At 33.2% G+C, this 25,345-nt stretch overlaps 1 protein-coding gene across 3 annotated transcripts in view; it reads left to right on the top strand.

Annotated features, from left to right (window-relative positions):
- LOC118182675 (KAT8 regulatory NSL complex subunit 2-like) overlaps positions 1 to 7,495 on the top strand; it is an 86,888-nt gene extending 79,393 nt beyond the window's left edge. For all 3 annotated transcript variants that reach the window (XM_035352065.2, XM_085807787.1, XM_035352066.2), the window contains exon 9: positions 6,590 to 7,495. In XM_035352065.2, the coding sequence (XP_035207956.1) occupies positions 6,590 to 6,676 (87 nt within the window). In that variant the 3' untranslated portion in view covers positions 6,677 to 7,495. The remainder of the gene's footprint in view (positions 1 to 6,589) is intronic.
- Positions 7,496 to 25,345: the final 17,850 nt, after the last annotated feature.

The following is a 25,345-nucleotide window of genomic DNA, read 5'->3' as shown; positions in this document are numbered from 1 at the left end:
ACATAATCTACCGCTTTCTGTTTCGGATCATTCCAAAGAGCTTTTCAAAGCAATGTTTCCGGATTCTGCCATAGCAAAAAAATTTAGCTGCGGTCATACCAAAACTGCTGCTATTGTGAAAACGCTTGCAGAAAATACTGTTGCTGATATTATAAAATCAGTGTGCAGTACATCATTTTCTCTAAGTACTGATGGAAGTAATGATAACAATGATAACAAACTGTACCCATTGGTTATAACATACTACAGTAAAGAAAAGGGAGTGATAATTACTTCATTGATTTCTATTTTAGAATGCACGAATAATACAGGAGAAGGTATTTTTAATTGTATAAATGAAAACTTTAAAAACAAAGGTTTAGAATGGAAAAATTGCTTATCATTTTCTTCAGATAATGCTAGTAATATGATTGGAAAGTTTAAAGGTGTAGCATCATTTATCAAAATGCATCAACCAAGTATAATCACCCGAGGTTGTCCGTGCCACCTCTTGCATATAGCTGCAAAAAAAGCTACTGAAAAATTAATTGGCTCAGAAATTGAAATGTTGATAATAGATATATATTTTTACTTGGAGAAAAGTTCGAAACGGAAGCATAGCTTCAAAGTTGCTCAACAAATTTTGGGACAGAATGCAAAATCTCATAAAATTTTGAAATATTGCAGTACGAGATGGTTATCTCTTTTAGAATCTATAACAAGGATTTTGGAACAGTGGGATGCTGTGATAAATTTTTTTGGAGATAAACCAGATAACAGTGAGAATGAAGGAAAGAGATTGCAAAACATTAAAAAAATTTTACAGTCACCGACCACCAAATTGTACTTGTTATTTTTGAAAAATACTTTGCCTTTGTTTATAACAGTAAATATTAATTTGCAACAACAAGCTCCTTATATACATAAATTGAGAAGAGAACTTTTTGAACTTTTAATGAATTTATTTGTTAGATTCGTAAAACCATCAGTAATTTCTAAAGAAAATGAAGATGTTACTCTAACGTCTATTCCATTTCAGAAGTATAGTAAACAAAAAGAAAATGAAAATTTAGTGATTGGTGCGGAAACAAAACTATATTTTAAAAATGCCAAGTTGAATGAAAGTGAAGTGAAATCATTTTTCAATTCTGTGCGAGCTTTTTTTGTAACTGCATGTTCATATATAATTGATAAATTTCCACTGAGTGATCCATTTCTAAAACATGCTGAAGTTGCTGACATCAACTTGAGAACTGAAGTCTCATTTTCATCTGTTCTTTACTTGATGAATACTTTTCCATCCATTATTGATGAAAAATGTCTTAATCAAGTAGAAATTGAATTTTCCATGTATCAAGTAGATGATTTGAAAGAAATTGTAGATTTGCGTATTAATATAGCATGGGGAGAAATTGCCAAATTAAAAAATATGAATGGGTGTATTAAATACAAAGTATTGCCTTCTGTAATGCTTGCTGTCTTAATAATACCTCATTCAAATGCAGCTTGCAAAAGAATTTTTTCTATTGTTAAAAAAAATCAGACGCAATTTCGACCAAATTTAGGTCTTAAAACTCTTGAAGCAGTTTTGATTGAAAAAATAAATATGCAGGCAAATGAAGAACTGTGTTATAAAAAAACATTCTCAAAATCAGAACCTAAGCTTGCTAAGCATGCTACATATAAATCTTTGCATTCATAAATTATGCGTATTTTGTTTAATACTTATATGTATCATTCTTGGTTATTTAAATTTTATTTCCCTGTAGAAATCATATCCAGAATAAAGATATGATTTATAGCTTCTGATTTTTTCTATGATTAGTAGTGATTTGAAGTACTTTTTATTAGTGAATGCTTGAGGAGTTAAAAGAAAATTTCTAATTAAATGTGCATATAATTTACAAGGTATATTTTTAATTATTCAGTTTTATATGTATATGGATTTTAAATGTAATAAAATTGATTACAATTAATTATTAATTTAAAATTAATGAATGGTTAATTACAACATACGCTACGCGCACATTTTCAAAGTTGTAAAAATGTCGTTCGCGCGTTGACTACTGACAAGGTTTGCTGAAGGTTGGAGTCTATGAACAATGTGCTGGAGCAACAATTTTTCATAAATGTATTCACAGTAACAAAAGCAATTAAGATATTGCAACTTTTACGATCAATATAAAGTAACTTTATTATGATATAATTGCATATTTATGTTTATTATTTTAATATCTATATTATTATTGCCACCCCACAGTCCCCAGCAAACTCCCACATTTCTGAAATATGCTCACTTAGTAAAAGCAGTGGTTAAACCTCTGATCTAGTGCATTCAGCCTGAAGTTGTACCAATCGTGCCATCTGTGGTAATGTCCTGGTAGCAACATTTATGTTAATGTTGCACTGTATGGGTAAGCTTACAGTTCATGCACAGTTTGCAACACAGCACCAAATATAAGACTATGTACCTGTCATATGGCAGTGTGAATGGGTTAGTGCATAGGCCACCAGCTGCCATTTGCAGGTGTCAACCTACCTAAACAGGAATGACTTGTAATGATCAGCTTCTGTAGGCCAGCGTGTGACATTAATGATTGTAGTCGTAATAGGATCAGAACAGTTAGAGCTCTGCTGCCTCTGTTACCCAGTGACCACATTTCTGGTCTAAGAGTCTTGCAATAGTCCTTATGGAATAATTAGCCATATTCATTTAGTCCCCACTCTGTCAAACCATTTCTAACTGCCAGTTTATGTTTCTGCATAAGTTATGACGTAGTATTTCTATTGGAATACCATCATCCATCCATTACTAATTGTGAGGCATTCATTTTTAAAGATATGTATCTGATGTCATTACATCGCAATGCCAGTTATAGCAGTTATGCCAGTGATTGGATAAGGGACCTGCATTTTTTGTGCTTCTGTTATTATTGATGTATACAGGGTATCATTTCAGGCTAAATCTGCAGTACTCTACACTTTTTTTCTGTATCTAATAATTTTCATAATACAGTAGCTAAGTTTCTAACATTCATGTTTAGCAGAAGCACCTGTTGTAAGTCTTTTGTAATGGAGTATAATCACTTGATTGTAGGTAGACACAACTTCTACCACTTTCTGAATTCAAAAGTTATTTCTCTGTTAAAGGACTTTAATCATGTGTATGGCCCTAGAGGCAACCACTGAAAGATGACTAAGGAGATCTTGTATGTAGACAATTGCTCCATTCTGCTGAAATTACTCCTTAACAGTAACAGGCACTGTTGGCATTTCAAAGAAATGTTTTGAGCATTACCACATACCATTGAACATTAACCTTATTTTTTCCCCTCTGCCTTTAAAAGTATTTTAAAAAAGTATGGCCAAATGATGAAAAATTCTATACTATGGAAGGAATTCCATGGCTCTTTTTTTTATTGTGGAGAAGTCTTTGATGTAATTTTTGTGAATTTGGTGAAGCAGAGTATTGGTAATTCTGCTTGTTGATATTAATAATTTTACTGTCTATACTGTTTGTTGCACATACCAATGCTTCATCTCGGTTAAACTCTTGATTATAATCATGATGATGACCAACACTATAGAAGTGCTGTGTATCCATTCATGTTTGAGAATAGTCTGCTGTTTTCAACACATCCTCTGTAAGTATTACAAGCAGATAACATGGACTTTCCATTACAATCAGCAGTTGAGATGCCCATCAAACTTTAATTGAAGGAAACTTTAATTGAAGGAAACTACAGAAGTACTTCTGCACTCATTGGTATGTCCTACTTTGCAGCAGGACTTAGCAATAGGTAGCAAGACCTAAATGATCAGATTGATGGAGTATTATTGTTAAAAAAGCTGGCTGAAATCTGACTGCTGTTTAAAATTGTGTGATGGAATAGGGGCATACTAAATTTTCTTAAGTATATTTAGTGAAGAAAGTAAGTTTCAGTATTTATTGAATTGACCACATTATCTTTAGTGCATTTTTGGTAGTGGTAGTATTTTTTTCTGGGGGTGCATAACTTAAAAGCTATATGATGCACCAGTTATGATATGTTTAAGTATATAAACAAATAAGTACCAGACACAAGTTTAAAGCAAAATGGATTTGTAAAATTGAATGAAAAAATATAACTTGCAAGATGCTGAGATTGAACAAGTACATGAAACTAAAACAAATATTAGCAAAGCAACAATCATGTGTTTGCTGTAGATTTAGTCCAGGTCTAAATGTACGCCAAACACATGGTTGTTGATTTACTAATTTTATGTTTCACTTAGCCATATTTCTCTTCTATTTTAAGACAGTGGTTTCAAATGTGAAAACGGGTAAAACATAAGCATGAATATAATAAAATGCATAATGTTAAAATATCAGGAAACTACATTGAAACCAAATCAGATTAAATAGTAAAGACCTGCCTTTTTCAGGTCCTGAAATAAACTGGTATTGACCCCTTTCCTTAGTTCATTTGAAAGTACCAGTTCCACAAGATGTAGCTATACCTATCATAATATCCTTAAATGTTTAAGTCACTGATGATGATGTGATAGGTATTTTAATGTGCTGCTTGGAATAGTTCTTATAAAACCTTTTATTGTTCTTTTTCACATGCTTTTTAACTATTTTAATATGGTGCAAAGCCCGAGATCCAGAATTATTAGAACTTTTGCAGTTCTGAATTTAAGACATTTCTGTATTTTAGATCAGTTTAAATCTACTAAGATGACATGTAGAAATTATAAGTTAAAAATGTGAAATAGTTGTTAATCAAGTGAATGAAGCATTTATGATCTTAAGTGAATCAAAATTTACATACAAGAGCTCAGTATTTATTTTCTTGTTTTATTAAACATTTTTTTTATATGTAAGCTGTAATGCTGTCTCTCTAATTTTATAAATGGACTTAATTTCTTATTCAGTTATAAAGTTTCATTATTCAGTACTGTAATTGCCATGTGAAGAACTTCCACTAAACTGTCAGTCAAATTCTTTTCATTTTCAACAACCTCTTTGTCAACTTTTTACACTATTTGTAGTGATATATTTAGATTTAAAACTGTACTACATACTTCGCAGTCTGGCAATGCTTCAATCTGATTGGTGTTTGAGGTATTGGCATTGCAATAGAAAATTCTATTGTTACACCTTTCTCCACAAATTCCATTAATTAGAAAATTTTCTCTTTTGCATACAGTAAATGAAACCTGCCAATTCATAACTGTCATCATCACTATAACATATGATAGCTGGCCATAAATTCTGCTATGCAATTTTAAATATCTGCAAACATATCCTCCTGTGACATTGCTGTCCTCTACTGGGCAGGTTTTATGTTAAAATATGTCATAATTCTTGAATGGTCTTGTTCAGAAGATTTAGCATAGATTTTAAAAAGGCTACTTTAAATCTGCATTTCACTTGAATATCCATAAGCTGAGGAATAGAGTGACATTGATATATGCTTTCACTTTGCAAATGCTACCAGTCAAATTAGAAAGTTAAAAAAGAGCAAATTTGTTATTTTCATTGAAAACTTAAGCTCCTCAAGATCTTTTTATCACGTTATTTTAAAATGAAGACTGAAGTTCCTCAGGATCTCTTATCATTTGCCAGGTGATTTGCCAGCAAAAGAAAACCAGTGGGAGTAATGTCCTGCTAAAACAAATGTCTCCTCAGAGGCTTATTGTTTACATCTGCAAAACCACCCAAAGGCTGAAAGTGTGGTCAATGGCATGATCTTTGTGAAAGGTGACTTCATGAAGGTCATGGTAATGGCTAACATCAATACAGCCTCACAAGTGTTTGAAAATGAAAAATGTAGGAATTTCAGTTAGTTGAAGTAAAAATCACTTTTATGGTGCACCTGCTTTTTCTTGAGTATTATATTCTGCATAGGTTTTATAAAGAGAAAAACTGCAGTTTGTTTGGATTTTTTTTTAATGTAAAAAATTTTGTGCTCCACAAAATATCTCACAAGTCTTACAAAATATAAGTAAAGGAAAGCACATCAATTTTAAATAATTCAAGTAAACATATATAATTTCAAAAAAAAATTAATAAATAAAATTAAGAAAAAAATAGTCTAAATTGGACATCCAGATTTTAGACTTTGTACTGTATTTTAAAAAACTATGTTTCACATTTTGAAATACTTTAGAAGCTTTTTTTTTCCCCTCCTATGCATAATATTCAGGAATTTGTTTACTGTGTACTGAAATGGGCATTATCACAACTAAATTCTTACTGTGAGCATTATGTCACACTATACACTTAATTGTTACAGTATTTTTTCAGGATAATAAATTGTAAAATATTCCTTTTTATTAGGTTGGATAAACCATGTCATGGATTGAGCATGCAAAAGGAAAACTGAACGACATTTACTAAAATAATTGTTTATTAAATTTTGCTTATGTATTTTTTTATTTATTTATTTTAAATGTTCTGTAGGTGATGTGTAGAATTATTAACATTTTTATGTAATAAGTTTATGCAGTTTAATGTATAGTTTCTTAGTTAAAGCCTTATAGTTATATTTCTTTATTTTTTTTGGTTATATTTTCTTTTTGTATTTCCTTATTACAATTGTAACAAAATATTCATTTTTATTAGTTTGGAGAACCAGGAGAATCAACAGATACAGTTCTATCAGAGGACCAAACAGATCTAATGCAAATTCAACCAATAACAATAAATTAATGTTTCTTCTGGTACTTGTGTGTGTATACTAATGTATGTGACTGTAAGAGACTTTGTGATAACAAGAATCGAGAACAGGATATTGCATAAAGAAGACAAGTAAAAAATATTGCATCAAAGTTTATTAACTATTTAATGATCATAAAATAGAAAGCACACTCTTATTATGACATATTATATCTTGTACTTCTTCCAAATGCAGTTTTCATGCTTGCGTATAAATGCAATAGTATAAGAAGCAGAAGTACTAGAAAGAAAATATTAAGGATGGAATACGGATTGAGTATTTCAATTTGCATTCATATTACTTATAAAATTATTTTGAAAATATTCCCATGACTGGATCTATGGTATATAGTTTCAGATTACTTATATAAAGAGAACTTAACTGTCCAGCTTAAAATGCAAGTGATGCTATATTTACAAATCTCTGAGTAGATATTTTATTTACAAATCTCTGAGTAGGTATTTAAGAGGGGGGGTAGAAATAATCAAAATTAAAAAGGCTATTTAAGTGTTGCAACACTCACTGTGCCTTACTTGAATTGCTGCTCACGTTTTCCTCCTAAATTCAAAAACATTTGAAGCATTAATTCATTTTAAAGCTGTTTTGCTGCAGAAAAGTATAGATGCCAGTGTTATAGGGATTATTTGTTTGTTATCTTTTTTTTTTCAAGTTTATATATTTCAAATCTTATTATAAACTGTGTTTTAAAATACATTTTCATTACAGTTTTGCTGTGTACTCATTATGTTGTGTTTCATAATGTTTTGTCTTTCATATATTTTTATTCAGTTGTATTAAAATTGGCAAATTTATTTACGCAGTTTTGTTTTACTTATGTACAATATGGTATCACAAAGCAAAGTATACCCATGTAATCTTTTAATTTAATATCCCTCCTCCTCAATATAAGTTCTCAAACTGGTTATTATGTTAGAATATTTAGTCGAAGATTGCAGATGATAACACATAATGCCTTCACATCAGCTACCTAGTTACTTAAAGTGGTATGCACTGATTTCTTATGAGATAGAATGAGGTCATGCAAACATTTCAGTCAAAGTATATAATATCTTGATAGTGAAAACAAGTCTAACAGAACCTGTATATGGTAAGGACTGGACTGCTATTACATTGCTGAAACGTCACCAAGGCATTAAGAGATATTTAAAAAAAAAAAAAAAAGCATTAATAGTAAACAAAGACTTTATATCTCAGATGTTTATGTAACCAAACTTAATTTGGTGTTATGAAAACTTTCAGCAATTTAAATGATGATCCAACTATTCAAAGTGTGTTTTAAGAAACGTAGTTTTGTAATTACCTTATTTTTTATTCACATATATATATATACACAATGAATTTTAAATAGAATGGTTCAATTAAATACTCTTAAGTTAACATGTCATACTTGAATATAAATAATCATGCATTATTGCATTTTTTATTAATTTTAGTAAATGCACATAGTCAAATTTATTTATTGAACATCAGTATCAAATAACGAGTTCTAGATAAAATAGAACTAAATTGTGACACTTATTTTACAACTACCATGTAATTTTAAACACCAGCTGTGCATCTGGCACTACAAATGAATTGGGCAATCAGACATTTTGTTTTCTGTCAATATTTGTCTTTAATTTTACAACAAAAAGTTTATCATTTGAATTTAATTATTATTTTCTTTTAACTTTATTGTTTAGTCCCCCCCTTCAAATTTGATTAAATGGATGTCACAGTTGAGTGTTCAGATGGCAATTTATGCTTCTCCTTAATAGTTACGGTGAAACTGATGGTCCAAGTAAGTTCTTCATAAAATCAAATCGGGAGACTTCTGATTTTGATCTTAAATGAATTAAATAAAACATGATCCTTTTAATCCAGGAAAAAGGGTAAGCACATAGTATTAAGGGTTGGGAGCATTTTGAAATGTCTCTTCAGCAGATCTTTTTCTCTTCCATGCTACTAGTTTAATTAAATGCTGTGTTATTATCAAGAGATGTATGTGAAGAGTAAGTTTGAATTTCTTCACTGTCTTTATCCATATATTTCAGATTGTATTTCAGCTGGCCAATGTTTAGTGGTTAAAACTGAAAAACACTTGTGGTTTGTCCTAAAGTCTATTTAATCTGTTTGATGGGCTGGCTAGATAAGATTTTTATGTCTTTCCTCATATGTAGTGCATATATGAACGGAGTCTTTTCTGCCATAATGCAGTATAAAGTCCTAGATTCAGAATTGCTGGGACTTTGGTTATTCTAGATTTAAAAAATTTACCATTTTTAGATCAAAATATCATTTATTTAATTTACCATTTTTAGATCAATTATAAAATTTAAATTTACCATTTTTAGATCAATTATAAAATTAAAAATATAAAATGATTGTTACGAAATAATCAAGCACTTATGATCTGAAGAGAATCAAAATTTATGCATACACATGCCAAAAAAAGCTGAGTATTTGTTTGTTTTATTAAACATTTTTTTTAGTTATTCTAGAAATATTGCATACACGGCTAAGGTCAGTCAGTGCATTATCATAGGCTAGATGTGATTTCTCTAGCCAGCAGGTATTTCAAAGTGGCATGCCGTAATTTCACTTAGGAAAAAAATCGATTTTTTAGCACATCTGCGTTTTTTTATTTTATTTTATTTTTATTTGTAGTATTATGGTCTCCACTTTTAAACTTTGTTAAAATAATGGCTGGTGGTCTGGGTATTAGACATCTGGTTTTTGGTCTGGTTACATCATCCAAAATGTTTGCAATGGGAAGTCACTAGGATTAGACATGCATGACCAGGTTAATAATGAAAAATTTGCTCGCACTCAAATTTATTCCCGGAGAATAAGCTTTTGACATGTGGGTGGGAGCTTTTTTCATGAAGCCTCTGTTTCTGGACTAAATTATGTATGACAAACTACAGTCATGCCCATAAATTAAGGATAATTCAGAATCGCACGGAAATCGAATTCAAAAGTAAAAGTTTCACCTGTAGAATTATCGCACATATCTTCAAGAATAATATACAAATTACAGGAAGCTATTAGATGACGCTATTAGATCTGAAGAGAATCAAAATTTATGCATACACATGCCAAAAAAAGCTGAGTATTTGTTTGTTTTATTAAACATTTCTTTTAGTGTAAGTTATTTAAGCTGTTTCATTTGTCAGGCTAATACTTTCTCTTTAATTTTATTGAGAAACATAATTTCTTATTTGGTACAAAGCTGCATTGTTCACTTGCAGTAGCCTTGTTGAGATCTCTGGTTAACTGTTACAGTCTTTTCCATTTCCCAACCCTTTTTGTCACTTTCTTCACTACCAGTGGAAGTGTTTTCTGGATTTAAAAACCATAAGACAGATTTCTCTGTCTTTGATTGATTGCTGATTCAGCATTGCCATAACAATGGAAAACTGTTATATCAGCTTCATTTATTTTCACATCCCTATATTTCTTCACTAATTCTCTTAATTGGAAAATTTTGACCTCTATGAGCATTCAAAATCTACACTAGAATAAGGTTGTTTTGCATAATTTTGAAATTGCACTTTCTTAAGCCCAAATTGTAAATTGCCATTTTGTCTCACCAAGCCACTATGGAAAGCAAGTATGCATTCACTTTCAGATCCTGCTACAGCTCCAAACTTGGAAACTTTTACACAGAATTAAAATTTCAATCTTTAATTTTGATAAGATAGCTGCAATAATAATAGCCTGCAAAAAGTAATAAGTAATAAACTGTATTAAATTTACAAAGCTAATTAAAAGCTTACTTCTTTTTATGTTAACTAAACTTTAAATCCTTCAGAATGTAATTCTTTCTCACTTCCCTTCTGCTAAGCCAGCAAAAGAAAATCAGTATGATCAGTTTTCTATGTTAAGTGAACGTAGGTTCTTCGGAATGTAATTCTTTTTCTCTTCCATGCTGCTAATCCAGTAAACGGAACTAGTATGAGCATCATCCCAGTCCAAACAAATATGTCTTGGGGCTTCATTTATTGTTTACATTAGATAGAAAGGTGGAAATCCCTTCTCCTCCACAGCAGTTCAAAAGCCAGAAGCAGGGTCACGGCTAAGGTCAGTCAGTGCATTATCATAGGCTAGATGTGATTTCTCTAGCCAGCAGGTATTTCAAAGTGGCATGCCGTAATTTCACTTAGGAAAAAAATCGATTTTTTAGCACATCTGCGTTTTTTTATTTTATTTTATTTTTATTTGTAGTATTATGGTCTCCACTTTTAAACTTTGTTAAAATAATGGCTGGTGGTCTGGGTATTAGACATCTGGTTTTTGGTCTGGTTACATCATCCAAAATGTTTGCAATGGGAAGTCACTAGGATTAGACATGCATGACCAGGTTAATAATGAAAAATTTGCTCGCACTCAAATTTATTCCCGGAGAATAAGCTTTTGACATGTGGGTGGGAGCTTTTTTCATGAAGCCTCTGTTTCTGGACTAAATTATGTATGACAAACTACAGTCATGCCCATAAATTAAGGATAATTCAGAATCGCACGGAAATCGAATTCAAAAGTAAAAGTTTCACCTGTAGAATTATCGCACATATCTTCAAGAATAATATACAAATTACAGGAAGCTATTAGATGACGCCGATAGTACGTCACATTGACGACAGTGTAAGAGAAGTGTTAAGGAATGGTAGCAAAGAACTAAAATTGTTAACAAGCGTTCTATAAGCCACTCAGTGGCACAACCGAATCTGGAATCTGGGCCTACTCTGATGGAAATATCCGAGGAACTTGGAATAGTCCAAAGTATCATCTCTAGTCTTTGGCAAGGATTCTAAAATGATGGAACTGTTAGTAAACTTTATAGTACAGGTTGTCTCCGAGTGACAACTCTGAATGACGACCAGTATTTGATAGTAACTGCCAAAAGAAGCAGATGGAGCAGAGCATTAGACCTGTCTCGTCAGTTATCCTTACGGGTACCTACGGGGTACGACAGTTTCAAGACAAACCGTGTACAGATGTTTGAGACAGATTAGTCTACACTGGTTATCATAAATTAAGGAAAAATCATGATTACTAAAAACGTTACATGTAGAATTTAATGAAACTTACCCACAATATACAACGTATAGTAAGGTATCAAATAACATAAAAAGAAATTACCAGACAAATATGGTAATGTAGAAATTAACACATGTATAAAATGACAAATTGAAGGTGTCAGTATGCTATAGGAAAAGTACCTTCAATATGGAATATGATCGCCTCTAGAAGCAATACAGCACGTGGATCGATGTGTGATGCATTCAATTATGCGGTCTATCAGTTCCATAGGAAACGAGAGCCATTGCTCTTGCAAAGCAGTTGCAAGCGCAACAAGGGTCTGAGGGGCGTATTGAGAGCAGCTAGACGTCTCCCTAAAGCATCCCAAACGTGCTCGATAGGATTCAAGTCCGGGGATCGAGCTGGCCACTCCATGCGCATAATTGTTTCCTGTTGAAGATAATCATCTACGATGCGACCCCTGTGTGGTCTTGCGTTGTCGTCCTGTAGCAGGAAAGCATCACCTATTGCCCCGGCATATGGGCGCACGTAAACATCAAGGATGTCATCTCTATAAATCTGAGCATTCACTGTTCCTCTTGGAAAGACATGGAGGTCTGTGCGCCCACCCAAAGAGATACCGCCCCAAACATAGACACTGCCCCTTCCGTATGCATCTCTTTCACGGATGTTTGAATGGATGATAACGGGTTCTAGGTTCTCTCCATATAAAATAATGCCTGCTATCCCTTTCTAGACTAAACCTGGGCTCATCCGTAAAGAGAACCGCCCTCCATTGATCAGGCGTCCAGTGGACATGTTGTCATGCCCACAGAAAACGGTCCCTCCTATGGCGTGACGGGCTGGTCGCCTCATATAGAGACGACCTTCGTGAAGCCTTCTACGCACATTTGACATTGACACGAACCTTCCGGTGGCTGCAGCAAGGGAGGATCTAAGAAGAGTCGGAGTAGCGGTTCTATTCCTGCGTGCACATAATGTCAAATATCGGTCATCGGCGCTCTCGTAGCAGTTGGCTGTCCTTGGCTGAACCTCCTAGATGCCGAATGTGTGGTTTGAAATTGCCTCTTAAGTCTATGAACCACAGAAGGACTCACATTTAGCCATCTGGCCACTTCTGTTTGACTTTGTCCTGCCTTTAGTCTCCCAGTGGCTCTCCATCGCAGTTCTGCAGGCAAATGATGCCTGGAGGTCATTGTTACGAATTGGCTATCTCAGATTTCTGATGTCACTGTCACAGTGAAATATGTGGGTTTGCTCTCAAACATGGACTTTTATGCTCCTCGTAGATAACGTATTCCGAAAGCAGCGCCACTAATTTGCATATCGCAGTTTTACTCAGCTACTCTTACTTGGCAACATATTCAAATTTTACACGATTTGGCTTATTTTTGAGGGAGTTATCGCTATTTTTGTGATTTTTCCTTAATTTATGATAACCAGTGTATATGCTCGCAGGCCTGTCAAATGTGTTCTGGATGCCTATTCTACTCTCCGAGAATCGACAGCAGTTTGTGGGCTGCTAGTGAAAAACAGGTCTTCCCGACACCTCATATTATCTGAGTACAGAAATCCTCGGAAGCGCGCGGAAAAGTGTTGCCCCGTCATCAATCAGGCTTGTCCAGTTGACATTCTAAGTAGACAATGGCTTTGTATGTGTTTTCGCCGCTAATTTTTTCGTATTTAAATGAAGAATACGGTCATAGATCTCGGAATCGGCGGCGAATTTGTAGAAAATATGTTGATGCTTTTGCTGTGCCAGAAGATGTTTTCATTGCATATTTCAGATTGCGAAAATTTATAGTTATTTTAATTTACTATAAACTGAGAAAGTATTTGGAGCCACATTCAGGGAACAAGAATGCAATTTCTACTGAAAGAAAGGCTATTTATACTTTTCCTGAAATTATAGATATATATTGTAATTACATAGTTTAAAAATGTAGAAGATAATAAGTATTTATCTAGCTTCTTCAGTTAATAAAAATATAAACGTCCGAGAAGCATCTACTCGATTTATGTACAACAGGGATTAAGCTTATTTTAAAATATAGCAGTAGAATACCTTATGAACAATATTGTGAACACAGTAAGGAATGTCGTTCATTATTACGTGAAATTCACACTACTGTAAAATAAAAATGAAAAAATTTTTTCTATAATTTTTTTTTTTTTTTTTCAGTAGTAGTAGTAGTAGTACAGTACAAAGTCCAAAATCCGGACGTCCATTATCCGGAATGATCTAAAATCCGGACCTCAAAGCCGTAAACCTTTTTTTTTTTGTATGCTTTACGCATGTACATTTCATTTTTCCTTCCATAATACAACATGTGGAGATTTTTCACTTAAAAATTCCGATTCTTAATTTCACTTAGCCACTAAATAAAATACCCCGTTATAAAAAAATAATCATGTAAACAGAAATTTGTGAAATTAATAATTTGGCTTGTCTCCGTAGCTGAGTATCTATTTGGCATACATATCAACCGAAACATTCACATATTTTATATCCCTGACGCCGACCTGGCGAGTCATTATTTATTATATTTTGCTTTCATCACCGCATGCTTATCAATACACGACAGCTTCAGTAATAACTCATGCAGTGATGTCTAAACTTTTTTTATATTAGTAATTGAATAACAAGAGTATGGCAACCTTTTATGTTAACATTACGCTTGATTATAGATTTTTAAATGCTCTAAAAAATGTTGACGAGGAAAATTCAACAAAATTTTCTTTTCATATGCTAAAAATAGATTTTGTTAATGAAACTCATAGGCTAAAAGATTACATTTAGTGCTTTTTTAATCCAGAATAACTGATTTGTTAGTCACTATAACCCAGAAGCGGCGGCAGCATATGGCCGCACCGGACGGCAGAATTTAGTGAAGACACAATTTTTGGAATTTGGGGAAGCACCAAGCGGCAAAATTAAGGTATGAGAATTTTTTTATAATTTAGGGAAAGCACCGAGATCCATAGTTTAGGCGCGGCGAAAATTTAGAACTTAGGAAGGCGTGTTGTAGCAGAATTTATGACCCGCAGAGACTGCACCGGGCGGTATCTAGTGCCGGCCTTAGATAAAGCCTTAACACAGCCAATAATGTATAACGGACGCTATTAAGCTAGGCTAAAATTATCTTAACTGATTTTAAGGCATTTCCGTTAATGTATCAGACTGCGCTGCTACTTAATTTTCTAATTTGATCCACCTTATTATTTTTTGCAGACTGTTATTATTAGAGCAATTTTATAAAAATTAAGCTTGAACTTTCGATTATGTCGAAAAGAGTAGGGAAAACATGTTTCGATGTCCATTAAACAAAAAGTGGCATTGCTGCAAAAATGGATAAAGGCATATCCGTCTCAGAATTATGCGAGGAGTATGGCATTGAAAAGTCGACTGTATATGACGTAAGAAAAAAAAAAAAGGAACTTTTTGAATTTTTTGTGGATTTCGACACCCCACTTGCAATGAATAACAGCAAAAGTGTTCGTTATGCTGAAAGTCACGATCATGACAAAGTGATGAAAGAATGGGTCAGATAGCGTCGCAGCGATGGCGTGCCATTGACGGGTCCAATGCTAATGGCTCAAACCAAAATATTTCATGAAGAAATGAACTTAAACACTGAGTGCACATATTCGACAAGTTGGTTAATAAATTTAAAAATCGCCATGGTATAAGACAATTAAAAATTTCAGGTGAAAATGCTTCAGCTGCTATTGAAGCTTCTGAACAATTTGCAGATGAATTTACTGAACTCATTATTAGTGAACGATTATCTCCAGAACAAATTTGCAACGCTGATGAAACTGGTCTTTTCTGGCAATATGTACCGCGAAATACCTTGACAACCACTACAGAAAAGGCTCCAATTGGTGTCAAAGATTTCAAAGCGATACTAACAATTTTAGCTGACGGAAATGCTGCAGGAATGCACAAGTGCAAACTTTTCGTAATCGGAAAACATACATTTAAAGGAGTAACGATTTTCCCCGTTATAAATCGCGCAAATAAAAAGGGCATGGATGACACAAGTGGTTAATGAATGATTGGCTTGAAAATCATTTTATACCTGAGGCTCGGCAACATTTGGGTTCGGTTGGTTTACCTGATGACTCAAAAATAGTCCTGATTGTAGACAACTGTTGGGCTCATACTTCACTTAAAGTTTTAGTGAAAGATAATGTATCGGTATTATTCTTCTCTTCAAATTGTACTTCTATCATTCAGCCTATGGATATCGGAATAGTGCGCGTGCTGAAATGCAAATATAAAGTAGCATTTTTAAAATCTATGTTAAATTTCTTGAACAGACTGTTCAAGAATTTTCGAAATAATTTAGCATAAAATCTGCTGTGTGAAGCATCGCAAGATCGTGGGAGGATGTGTCTCCAGATACGTTAAAAAATGCTTCGCATAAATTATGGCCAGCTACCCTATTTCACGGTGAGGATGATGAAGATGATAGCCGCGAATTTGAAGGTTTTCAGATATCGCGAACTAAAGCTGAAATTTTCCAGTTCTTGGAATTGTAAAGAAATGTGGAGAAGCGGTAATAAATGAAGATGATATAACAGAAGTTTTTCATTGCAACGACAATGCCCCAATCATCAATCAATTAACGGATGGCGAAATCTATAGTATAGTTCTAGATCCAGAAAATACCGCTACCGATAGTAAAGAAAGTGACAGAGGCTATTGAAAAGGAAAAAATTTCGATTGACAAGTTAGTCGGTATTCTCGACACAGCAATTACAGGACTTGAACAGTGTAACTTTGTAACTGAACAAGAAATTATGTCTGTTTTTAGAATTAAAGAGAAAGTATTAGCACATAAAAAAAAAAGAAGCAACGTAAAGAACTTACATTGAAAGAAATGTTTAATAAAGTAAACAAATAAATATTAAGTTTTTTTTTGTAACATTTGATACCCTTTTGATCAATAATTGCTCTTTATTTCATAAATTACGGTTTCATATTTTAATTGTATAATTTCTGCATGCCAAGAGCTATTAATTTCGTTTTGCCATTTTGTGGCGTTTCATGGTAAATGGCGTTTCACTTTTCAAATTGTAGCCACCAGATATTATCGCACTCTTATTATATTTAAAGAAATTAAATAATGAAGAATCTGCGTAGTTGTGTGAATGTTTCTCGCACTCTGATAAAACAACGGTACCTAGAGCCATCAAATTTTGAATAACGTAATCCTCCACCCTAATATATGCATCTGGAAGACCACATTTGGAACTGGGAATTTGTTTTATTATCTATTTCATATTTTGTAAAACATTTATGAGTGTTTGATTAAGAAACTTAACGATTTCAAAGCGAGCAATGGCAACACTACGGACACCAAAAAAAAAAAAAAAAAATTCATCTTTAGCTCGGGAGACTGTGTATCGGAAATTATAGATATGGTCTTTTTTAATTATATGACATTGTTGTTGAATTGAATTTTATGGTTTAAGTGCGAGGAACATGATATTTAATAACTAAAGGTAACACTGGAAACGTTAAAAAAACGCCCCTTTGGGCGTAATATAAAATCTGAAGGCCTTCAGATTTTATATTACGCCCAAAGGGGCGTTTCCCAAAAAAATCTGAAAGCCCAAAGGGGCTTTCAGATTTTTTTTCTGTGTGTGTAATTTTATTTCGATTTAAAATTGGTTTCGAATGGAGGACCTTCTGAGGGAAACTGGCTCGTATACACGTTACACATGATGAAAGCCACGAAAACACCGATGCGGCCAACCCGTTCCCGTGATTCGAACCTTGGACCAAACTATCTGCGTTCAGCGACTCTACCGCTCCACCGCTAGTGGGCTTATTAGCTGAACTACACTGAATTATTATTGTATTATGCTATACAGTAACAATGCTATAAGACTGAGGGTCTGTTCATGAAATAGTACTTTTTTAATCTATTAGTATTAAAGAATCATTATAGCAGAGTTCTCATTTTTATATTGTAAAAGAGATATTGATTATTATTGCAGTTTTCTGTTCAATGTGTCAAAGTGTTAAAATGCTGGTTTGACAAGGACTTCTTCAACTGCAGGAGACCTACATTGATTATTTTTACTTTAGTACTTCCATTGTGAAAATAATATTACCATCTTTTCATTACTTTCACAAAATAAAATTTTTTGAGAAGGAAGAATATTTAAAATAAGCAGTTCTTGTATGTATATATAAGAAATAAGATAACAGCAATGTAATATTAAAAAAAAAAGTATTACTAATATATCTGTGATAAAAATTGCAATATGAATTAATCACACATACAGAATAGATTATTATAATTTTGGTTATATATTTTATATTGAAAAATTATTTTCTTTCATGTTAATTATAGAATAAATTATTTAAAATGAAACATTTTGATGCATGTGTGATAGCTGAATGCAGCAGCAGTCGGTCAAACTGTAATGAACGAATAAATTTTATTTTCAGCCCAAAAGGAGTTATAAATGGCCGTTTTAGGGATGTCGCTTTCGTGCACTGGAATTTGTTAATAAGCTCTAATTAAGTCAGTGCATGAAAAAATCTTCTTTCTGTGTAGAATATAGCCACAGTCGGTGAGGAATGGTAGAGAATATCGATCAGGAGTGGTAATATTATTAACACGTTGAGCGCCACACGTATTTCTTAGGCAATTCCGTTCAGGCCACGCGCGCCGCTTAAAAGCGCTGGTATTGTAAGGTCAGGAGTAATGGCCAGAAAAAAGACTAAGAGAGTTGTCACATTTTGTATTAGCAGTAATGGAGAACCGTTTTTATATTTACCGTGTTTCAATAAAATCCATTAGTCCTGTAATGAATCAAAATTAAGTAAATTTTAAATAAATTTTCTGTAATTCCATAAAAGTGTAAATTTTATAGTTATAGATCATGATACACGCAGGGCCGTCTTAAGGAATTCGGCGCCCATGGGCTACTAAAAATAATGCGCCCTTCTTCCTAAGAAAATACACAGAATGGCAAATGGGAGTCGGAAAAGTTATACAAAACAAAAGTGTCAGAACTAGAAAAAAACTATTTATTACTTTTATAATAAACTGTTATCTTTATTGTAACTTTTCTTTAAAGTCACTTATTTAAAAGATGAGTATAAATGTTTACCCAGATTTGAGGGGATTATCTCAATAATGACAGTTCCGATCAGTTTTTAGTCTAATCCTTAGAACTTGATCGGAACTATTATATGATTCTCCATCAGTGCATAACATAAACAAAAATAAAATTTGATTAAATAAAAAACCATTTAAGAACAAAAACACTCCTTAATCTAAACAAATGTAACTTATATATTTACTTTCCTAGCTTTTTCTTTGGCAAACTGATCAATAATATCACTAGTATTTAAATTTTCAAATAAATCTCTTTCAATAGACAAAATACTTAAATCATTGAGTTTACTCTGTCCCAAAGAAGATCGTAAGTAAATTTTATTCTTTTGATTGCTGAAAATGATCTTTCGCCACTGCACTTTGTTGTGGCGATACTTAAAAATATGCGCAGTGCTGTGGTTACGTTTGGAAATGTAGATTCAATTTTTAACTCGATTATTGTCTTTAAACTTAGTTCTGCGATAGATATATTTTCGGTATTTTCCAATAAATTCACATGTTTAAAATGTAGGCATTCTTCAATAAAGTTGTTTTCTAAATCATTCTGATATATTTCGCACAACTTTGCAGCATTATTTCTAATTATGTCTTCATTTATATTTTTTAAATTAACTAGAAACCCAAATGTTGAATAAATGTCAACATATGCACATTTTCTCTTTTGTACTTCTGCTAGAATTTTATCTATAATAGCATAATATGTTTTTATGCGGAATTCGTCATTTGCATCAAGTTGCACTTCTTCCGACGTATTTTCGTCGAACTGTCTTTTTCTTTTCCGCAACCGTTTGTATTCATAACAGCCAGATAATTTTATACCTTCTGATTTGTAAAGGTTAAACGAATCTATATTTCGTTTCGATTGTACACATTTTTCTAAAGAAGCATATAATGAAACAATGCATTCAATTGTAATATCAACTTTTTGAAGCGATATATTAGTTTTATCGATGGTTTCCAATATTTCACTCCAAAATGCTATCATAATAGCAGTTTCCAATGAGTTGAACTCATTTAACAACCCCTGGGCTTCAACTTTTGTCGCAGGCTTTTGAAAATTATCTTCGTAAAGTTTAGTTAAAGCATTTTTAAAATTTTCATAGCCCGAAACCACTACTTTCACTGAATCAGCTCTTGCTGACCAACGAGTGTCGCTTAATTTTTTGGGAACTTTATTTTTTGCTGTTAGCGTATTTTTTAAAATTTCCCATCTTGATGTTGATGCGGCAAAGAAATTGTATAAGTTTTGTAGAAACAAAAACAACTTAGTTGCTTGTATGCAGCATTCAGCTGCCGATTGTCCAATTAAATTTAAAGAATGTGTCGCACAGGGCACGTAAATGGCAAGATTATTTCTAGATTTAATGCGTGCTTGGAGGCCGTTATATATACCCGACATATTAGAGGCATTATCATAAGATTGTCCTCTACAATCTTCCAAACTAATATCTAAATCAGATAATAGCTTTAAAATACAGTCTTGCATTTCTGAGCTCTTATGGCCAGTATTCTCCAAAAATTTTAAAAAACCTTTCAACGGGTGTTCCATTTTTATTGACATATCTTACGACAATGGTTAATTGATCCATATGGGAAATATCGGGCGTCGAATCTACTATAATAGAGTAATATTTTGCCTCTTTTAGTGCCATGATAATAAAACATCGAACATTTCTGCCCAATATTTTTAGAAACTCATCACAAATATTTGCAGATAAATAAGAAATATTCCCAGTACCTTTATTTGCAAAATTAAATATATGTTGTTGCAAAATAGGGTCAAATTTTGCTAAAAGTTCTAAGCACCCTAAATAATTCCCATTATGTTTATCACCAATAGTTTGATTTTCTTCCCTAAAAGCCAAACCCCTTGAACTTAAAAATTTTATGACTTCGATGATACGTTCTAAAATATTTTTCCAGTAATTCGTATTTTTTTCCATTGATATAATAGAATAATTTTTGAAATATTCCCATTTTTCTGTAGATCTGTTCACAATTATACGGGTGTTTTCTTTATGAAGGGCTGAATTTTCATGGTCCGAAATTTTTTCACTGTGTTTCCAATCGTTAAAACCTGCACTAAATGGATTATTGGCACTACCAAACAGTTTGCAAGGGATGCAATATACTTTTCCTGAAGTATTTGAGTATAAAAGCCAGTTTCTTTTTTGTTGTTTTCCGTTTTGTAAACGTCTATAAAATATCATTTTTGTAGCATACCTGCTCTGTGATTTGTAGACCACTTTAGATGCAGAAAAGTCTAGTTATTGAATATCTACCTCTACGTTAGATATGTTCTTCATTATATCTATAATTTTATCTTCGCTTATTCTTCTCCATAATGCTGGATCAGTATAATTAACACTCAACATATTACTAAGTTCATCTTCATCTAAATATTCTCTTTCTTGATCTTCTGGCTGTGGCTGTTCCATGTTTTGTTGTTTCTGGTCCTCTTCTTTTTCTTTCACATTTGATTGCTGGGCATTATTGTCATACTGTTGTTGATTTTTTTCTTTTCCCTCTTTGTGTTGCTCATCCTCTGTAATATCCATAGAAAGTGTTTCGCCTTTTTTAAAGAAATTTGTTAATGTAGGCATTTTTTCCAAGAGAGCTTTTTGCCTCGCCTCTTTCTCTTCTTTTAATTTACGGTTGGCGGAACCAGATAATTTTTTTCGTTTATGTTCCATGGATAGTCTTCCTACATAATGGAATAAAAAATTGTTATAAAATTGTTAAATATGTATATATCATTATTAATTAATTTTTAGCTAACATATACACTAGTGGACAAAAAAAACGCATAATCAAAAAAATGGCATTTAGCAAGATAATATTTATTAATTTTAAAAGGATAAAAAATAAATTGGTTTTTTTTCTCATTTTATATTTAAAAATATATTTACTTTAAGGTATAAAGAAATTAGGCAGTATATTGAACGGTTTATAAAAATCAAAGTGGACAAAAAAAAAATGCATATTGTTTAATTAATACCTTGTATGCCCGCCCTTTGCTTTATAAAGTGCTTCAGCTCGATCTGGCATACTTTCGACCAACTTTTTGCAGAAATCCGGATCAATCCTGTCCCATTCTTTATGCGTTATCCTTTTTAACTCATCAATGTTTTTTGGCTGTCTTTCCCTAATTCTTGTTTTCAGGTGAGTCCAGAGATGTTCTATTGGATTCATATCTGGTGATTGAGATGGCCAGCTTAGCACAATAATCTTCTTATCTCTGAAATATTCTCTTGAATGCACTGAACGATGCTTTGGATCGTTATTTTGTTGGAATTCATATCCATTAAGACCCATTTTTGAAGCTGACAATGCAAGACAAGAGTCGATTATCCTAGTATATTTAAGGGAATCCATATTTCCCTCAATGATCGTTAACATTCCAGTGCCATTGGAGCTAAAACAACCCCAAACCATAATATGCCCTCCGCCATGTTTAACAGTAGGCTTTAAATTTTTCAAATTATAGCTTTCCCCTACCTTACGACGCACATATCTTCGTCCATCTGATCCAAACAAGTTTATCTTGGTCTCATCTGACCAGATTATGCTATTCCAATGCTCTTGAGTGTAATAAACCCATTTCTTAGCATGCTCATATCTGCTTAAAACATTTTCAGGACTTAAATATGGTTTAGAACAGGCAACTCTGCCAGGCAAACCTATAGAACACAATCCACGACGAATTGTTCTAGATGAAACACATTTTCTTTTTCTGTCATTTAATATATTTTTCAATTTATTTGATCCTAATTTAGGATCTTTTGAGATATTTTGCTTCAAAAAAGTTAAATCACCTGATGAGAGTGACAACTTTCGGCCAGATCCCGGTTTTCGAGATGAAGACCCTCTTATAATATATTTTTTAACAATTCTGGAAATTGTTGATTGATTTACGGAGTATTTTTTTGCTAACTCCATTTGGCTCATTCCAGACTCGTGGAAAGCTACAATTTGAGCCTTGTCTTCAATTGATAATTGCTTTGACATGGATGCACTGAATCATAGAATTTTTTTATGTTTTTTGGCGGGAAAAGGCAATTTTTTTCAATATGCATTTTTTTGTCCACTTTGATTTTTATAAACCGTTCAATATACTTCCTAATTTCTTTATACCTTAAAGTAAATATATTTTTAAATATAAAATGAGAAAAAAAACCAATTTATTTTTTAACCTTTTAAAATTAATAAATATTATCTTGCTAAATGCCATTTTTTTGATTATGCGTTTTTTTTTTTTTTTTTTTTTTTTTTTTTTTTTTTTTTTTTGTCCACTAGTGGTATGTAAAAGGAAAAGCACTTACATTAGGAAGATAATAATATAATTTAATAATTTCCACTTAATTTTCAATTTTTAATTCACCTTATTCAGTCGACAAATACTAAAATTATATCAATTTTACTTTTGTCGTGCAATCTATATTAAGGTACGCATCAGTGACCCCTTTATGTTCCTATCTTTTATCAGGATTGTTAAAATAATACAATTTACGTTTAGATAAATGAATATGCCCTGGCGACGCGGTGAGTATACGTAGGTGGTCTTATATTAACTCCAGTACAGCTCCGACAGTTCAAATGCGACTGAAACAAAAGTACGATCGGTAGGGTGTTACTCCTATTTCGCGTTGCCCTTCTCTATCTATCGTTTTTCAGCACATTTGGAAGAAATAAAAATCAGTTTAATATTTTAAGAAGTGTTTTAATTTAAAAATAAGTAAAAACTAATAAAATGAAAAATAAATTTTTACTATATCGCAAATAAAAAATTGCCGCCTCAAAAGGCTTGCGCCCTGGGGCTATAGCCCATTTAGCCCTGTGGTTAGGGCGGCACTGGATACACGCTGTCAGACAGCGGCGTTCGGCGCGGCCTAAACCGAAAGTATAGTGTCGGCCACAGATGGCTGACGCGGCCTAAACGGAAAGTCTAGTGTCAACCACAGATGGCTGACGTGGCGCTCAACGTGTTAAGAATTCTGGTAATTCCCACACGGCCTCCAGTCACCTGATTTCTTTAGAGTGAGATGTAGAGGATGGCTCAACAACTTTTCGAAGGCCTGCAAATACCTTGTTGCAACATAAACTCAGTTGGCTTTTGCTGCTTTTAATTTTTCGGCTGAGAGTGTTCTGAGCCTAGTGGTAACAGGAGCCCCTTATTTTCAATGAAATGTTCAATGTTGTTACTTTGGATTTTATTATTGAGTGTTGGCCGCAAAAGATCTGGAGATTGTCTGAGGATTACTTCGTACTGATTATGTACTGCATGAACCATTGGTGAAACGGCACCATAGGAGGGGTCACCAATGGGAGATAATGAAGTGATGCCATTAGTTATTTTACGATTTTTGCTGTCAACCAAAAGGTGAAACTGAGATAAAAAGTCAGTACCTATTATTGGCTTATTAACATTAGCTATGACAAAAGGCGAATCAAATGCTCTTCTCAGTCCCAAATCCAATTTTAGCAACTTTTGCCCATAAGTCTTAATTTTGGTTCCATTTGCAGCAAAGAGTTCCAGCTTTGCAACAGCTCTTTTTTCTTTCGATAATGGTGGAATCACGGAAATTTCGGCGCCAGTATCGATTAAAATTGAGTGGCACTCTCCTTGTCACGAATAAAAGGACGACCCTTGGCTCTCTGTCGTCTTCGAGGGTCGGGGATTTAGTTTTTCTGCTAATGACCGGTGGCTTTGTTAAGCCAATTGCAAGGATTATTGCATTTGAAAGCCTTATCGCCGAACCTTGAGTGATAATAACATACGCTTTCATTTCCGCTACTACGCCTATTGATAGAATTTTTTCCAGAGTGGGATCTGGAAACGTCTAGAATAATGCCTTATTCAGTTCGCTAACTTGTAGGGTTAACTCTGAAATCTGCTCCTGTAATTTAACTAAAACATTGTCATCTCTAGAGCAAGCTACAGCAGCATTCTGATTTGATGCAGATTTTACTTCCTACATTTTATCGGCCATTGTTGCCAGTTTGGCTAAATCATCGCTGCTGATGGATAAAATGTTCAAGATTGCCGTGGGTAATCTTTAAAGCCAGAGAGTTTTAAGGATAGCTTCACCTACCTCTGTAGAGTCATTAGATTATTTTTAAAGCAGGAGTGATGAAAAATGAGCAACTCCTTTGCCGGGAATTGAACCACGGACCTCTGGAATACGCGCCCAGCGTGCAGACCACTACATTACGAAGACATGTTAAGAAGGCGGGAGAAATATCTTATACCTTATCTGAAGTTAAGTTCTTGATTTCGCATAACAACTGTGAAGGCTTTCTATCACCCAATTTCACCTAAGTTAATAATTTTTGGGTCTTTTGCGTTTCGGTTTTGGCGAAGATAGAAATTAGTTTGTCTGTAATAGCTGCGTACTACTTGTCGTCCCTTGGGGCATTGATCAGAATGCCCGACACTTGTGATAATATTTCAGCGTCAGTGACACAATCTTATTTCAT

The sequence above is a fragment of the Stegodyphus dumicola genome, chromosome X1 (genome assembly GCF_044657685.1).
Source record: "Stegodyphus dumicola isolate Sdum_Otavi_A_Nest chromosome X1, ASM4465768v1".
NCBI classification, from domain to species: Eukaryota; Metazoa; Arthropoda; class Arachnida; order Araneae; family Eresidae; genus Stegodyphus; species Stegodyphus dumicola.
The sequence above is the reverse complement of the archived record's forward strand: the minus strand, read 5'-3'. Positions and strand labels throughout refer to the sequence as shown.